Genomic DNA, 3,036 nt, shown 5'->3' on the forward strand with positions numbered 1-3,036 from the left:
TCCCACGTAAAGCTTGGTGACTAGTTTGCCCTGGTGACAGTATGAAAATAATGCATGAATATCATAGCTGTTCCGATATTACAATATGTTAAAAAATTGAGACATGAAGGATAGTTTGTACTGTATATAATAGCAACACTTATTGAGTTGGACATAAGCAGTTAAGTATGTCGTGTTTATATGAGTTACTCCTCTTACTGAGGAGTTTAGAGAAATATTGGACTTTACGGATTATTTGGAATCATTTTGACCAGGTGTCTTCGGAGTAGATAGTAATCTTCGGAGTATGATGAAAATATATTATCTAAGTGAATCACGATGGCACCTCCGTTGAAGCAACTTTGTCTCTATTTCGTGCCATCCGTGCTCTGATATACAATAGAGCAACTTTTGAATTGTTTAAGTTCTCACATGACTTCCAGAGCATCCCACTCCTCGGCGCTGACAGAACTTAAAATCCCATCGGTCCACTTGGGCGTCGTCTGAGTCCTGCTGTAGTCATTAACATGGCCACACGAGGCAAGGTGCTCCTTTGTGTCTCGTTAAAGGAGAAGAAGTATAAACATTATTGAATCATTTGAATAGAATATAGAATTTCCTCCGTAACAAGACGGAATAAAACTGGGACGAACATTTTCTACACGTTTGGTTGGAACATAAAAGTTACCTTTTTGCCTGCCCTTGAGTCGTCCGTGTTTAAGTATGTATAATGATGACTCTCGGATGGCTTTGTCTACATGCAGAGGCGACGGAGGAAGTGCCAAATAATTCACTGTCCACGGGAGCGTTAGGGAACAGTAACGTTGTCAGAGAATAGACTTTTCACTTCGTTATAACAGGCTTATCCTGCAGATGCAGTGGTTTTGCGTGTGCGTGGTGCGAAGTGTGGCTCTTCCTGTCATCATTCTGGTGATCTGCACTCCTCATGCTGTGGGTAAGTGTGTGCTATATATGCCATGGTCTTAAGCTCACTGAGATGAATTATTCTAGGGATGCAGAAAAGGGTAAAGGGGATTGAAATATATGACATTACTTACATGTATATATCATTTCATTCTCGTTTGACCTGTACAACACAGACGACAAGATCTTTAAACACGTACACACACACACACACACACACACACACTCAAATATGCATACGCACAAACACACACACACAGACTCACACACATAATCGCGTACACACATACCCACAAACATACACGAAAAACCCATGCACACACCCTAACCTCTTTTAACACAGCCACCGCATCTCGTTCCTCCCTTGTTTCCTTCAGGCCGATGCCTTTACTACTTCGACTCTCGCGTAAGTCCCTCAGGTAACCTCTCCTCGCCTGGATGGCCAACACAGTATCCTGCGGGACTCCGTTGTACTTACATCTTCCAGGGAGAGATGTTCCAGGCTGTACAAATCACCTTCCATTCCTTCGAGCTGGAGAAGCCGTACAAAGCCGGGTCAGTGGCATGAAGTGGCGTGATTTAGATCAGTTGTTCCCAGCCGGTGGTTCCCGGACTCATGTAGGTCCGTAAAGGGCACACGAGGTGTTTGTAAGTTAAGTTACAGACTTCAAGAGGCTCCAGATGAACGTTCAAAACTGTATCAAAAAAGGTATATATTGCCACTTACTTGCATCCTAAGTTGTATGAATCTCAGTTAATGGATGAAATTGAGAAAATGAGTTTATTGTTTGTTAATGAAATTGCCTCATTGAATAGACAGAAATTTAAAAAATCTGAGGTCCGTGGGAAACTTGGATTAAAAACAAAAGTTGAATTGAAAAGGTCTGGAACAACTGTTTTAAACTAATTGACTTTCCTTATTGTTCATTGATTTTGTTTTCTGTCTTCATGAATTATCTTTATGCTTGCTAACTTGACCTATTTCTCCTATTCATGTGGATGTTACTTTAACCCTTCGCTTTATTTGAAGAAAATATCATTGAGTTACTGTCATAAACGTCTTCCTTCTAGCCTTCTGATAAATCAAGACGTGACGATATAACCTCGAAATGAAACCAATTTTCTTCCAATGTGATCTTCCTTTCTGAGTTACATGCAAATGTGTTTCATTCGGTTAAAGGAACACAACGTTTATCTTTGATTTGCATTCATAGAAGCGAAGCAGACACCTACATGGCTCGCTCGATTCATCCCTTGCGATTTCGCCCTAGGTAGTAATTCCTCTCCTCTTCTCTTCTCTCTCTCTCTCTCTCTCTCTCTCTCTCTCTCTCTCTCTCTCTCTCTCTCTCTCTCTCTCTCTCTCTCTCTCTCTCTTTCTCTTTCTCTTTCTCTTTCTCTTTCTCCTTTCTCTTTCCTCTTTCCCTCTTTCTCTTCTCTCTCTCTCTCACTCTCTCTCTCTCTCTCTCTTCGTCTCTTTCTCTATCTTCCTCTTAATCTCTCATCCTTTCTCTTTTCTCTCTCTCTTCTCTCTCTCTCTCTTCTCTCTCTCACTCTCAATCTCCCATTCTCACCTCTCCTCTCTTCTCTCTCTCTCTCTCGCTCATCTCGGTCTATCTATCTCGTCTCTCTCTTTCTCGCTCTCTAGCTGCCTCCTCATCTTTCTCTCTCTCTCTCCTTCTCTCTTATCTATCTTTGCTCCATTTTTCTTCTTTCACCGCCTTTCATCTCTTCTCTCTCTCTCTCCTCTTCATCTTTCTCCTCTCTCTCTCTCCTCTCCTATCTCCCTCTTAAACTCTCTTTCTCTCTCTTTTCTCTCTCTCCTCTCTGCATCTCCACCGTCTCTCTCTTCTCTCTCTCTCTCTCGTTTCTCTCTTTCTCTCTGTCTTGCATCCCTCCCCTCCTTCCCTCCAGTCGCACACCTTCACACAATACAGCTCTTCCCTTCTCGCTTCATCTCTCTTTCCTCTCTGCATCTTCCTTCCCGTAATCTCCACTCTCTTCAACAAATAGAACCTTTCTCTCAATGTATAGTATCTATCATTCCCTTTTTTTTCTTTCTCTCTCTCTCCTCTCTCTCACCGTCATTTCTCTCTCTCTCTCTCTCTCTCTCTCTCGGTTCGTCTCTCTCCTCTC

The 3,036-nt window shown here is 42.3% G+C and overlaps 1 protein-coding gene across 1 annotated transcript in view; it reads left to right on the forward strand.

Annotated features, from left to right (window-relative positions):
* The first annotated feature begins 506 nt into the window (after positions 1 to 506).
* Positions 507 to 3,036, forward strand: part of LOC147472487 (uncharacterized) — a 22,611-nt gene continuing 20,081 nt past the window's right edge. The window contains exons 1-3 of the mRNA XM_086543140.1: positions 507 to 556; positions 840 to 934; positions 1,281 to 1,458. Coding sequence (XP_086399266.1) covers positions 507 to 556; positions 840 to 934; positions 1,281 to 1,458 — 323 coding nt within the window. The remainder of the gene's footprint in view (positions 557 to 839; positions 935 to 1,280; positions 1,459 to 3,036) is intronic.

The sequence above is a fragment of the Penaeus japonicus genome, unplaced genomic scaffold (genome assembly GCF_977035675.1).
Source record: "Penaeus japonicus unplaced genomic scaffold, GWHDUDI00000001_assembly GWHDUDI00000001, whole genome shotgun sequence".
NCBI lineage: Eukaryota > Metazoa > Arthropoda > Malacostraca > Decapoda > Penaeidae > Penaeus > Penaeus japonicus.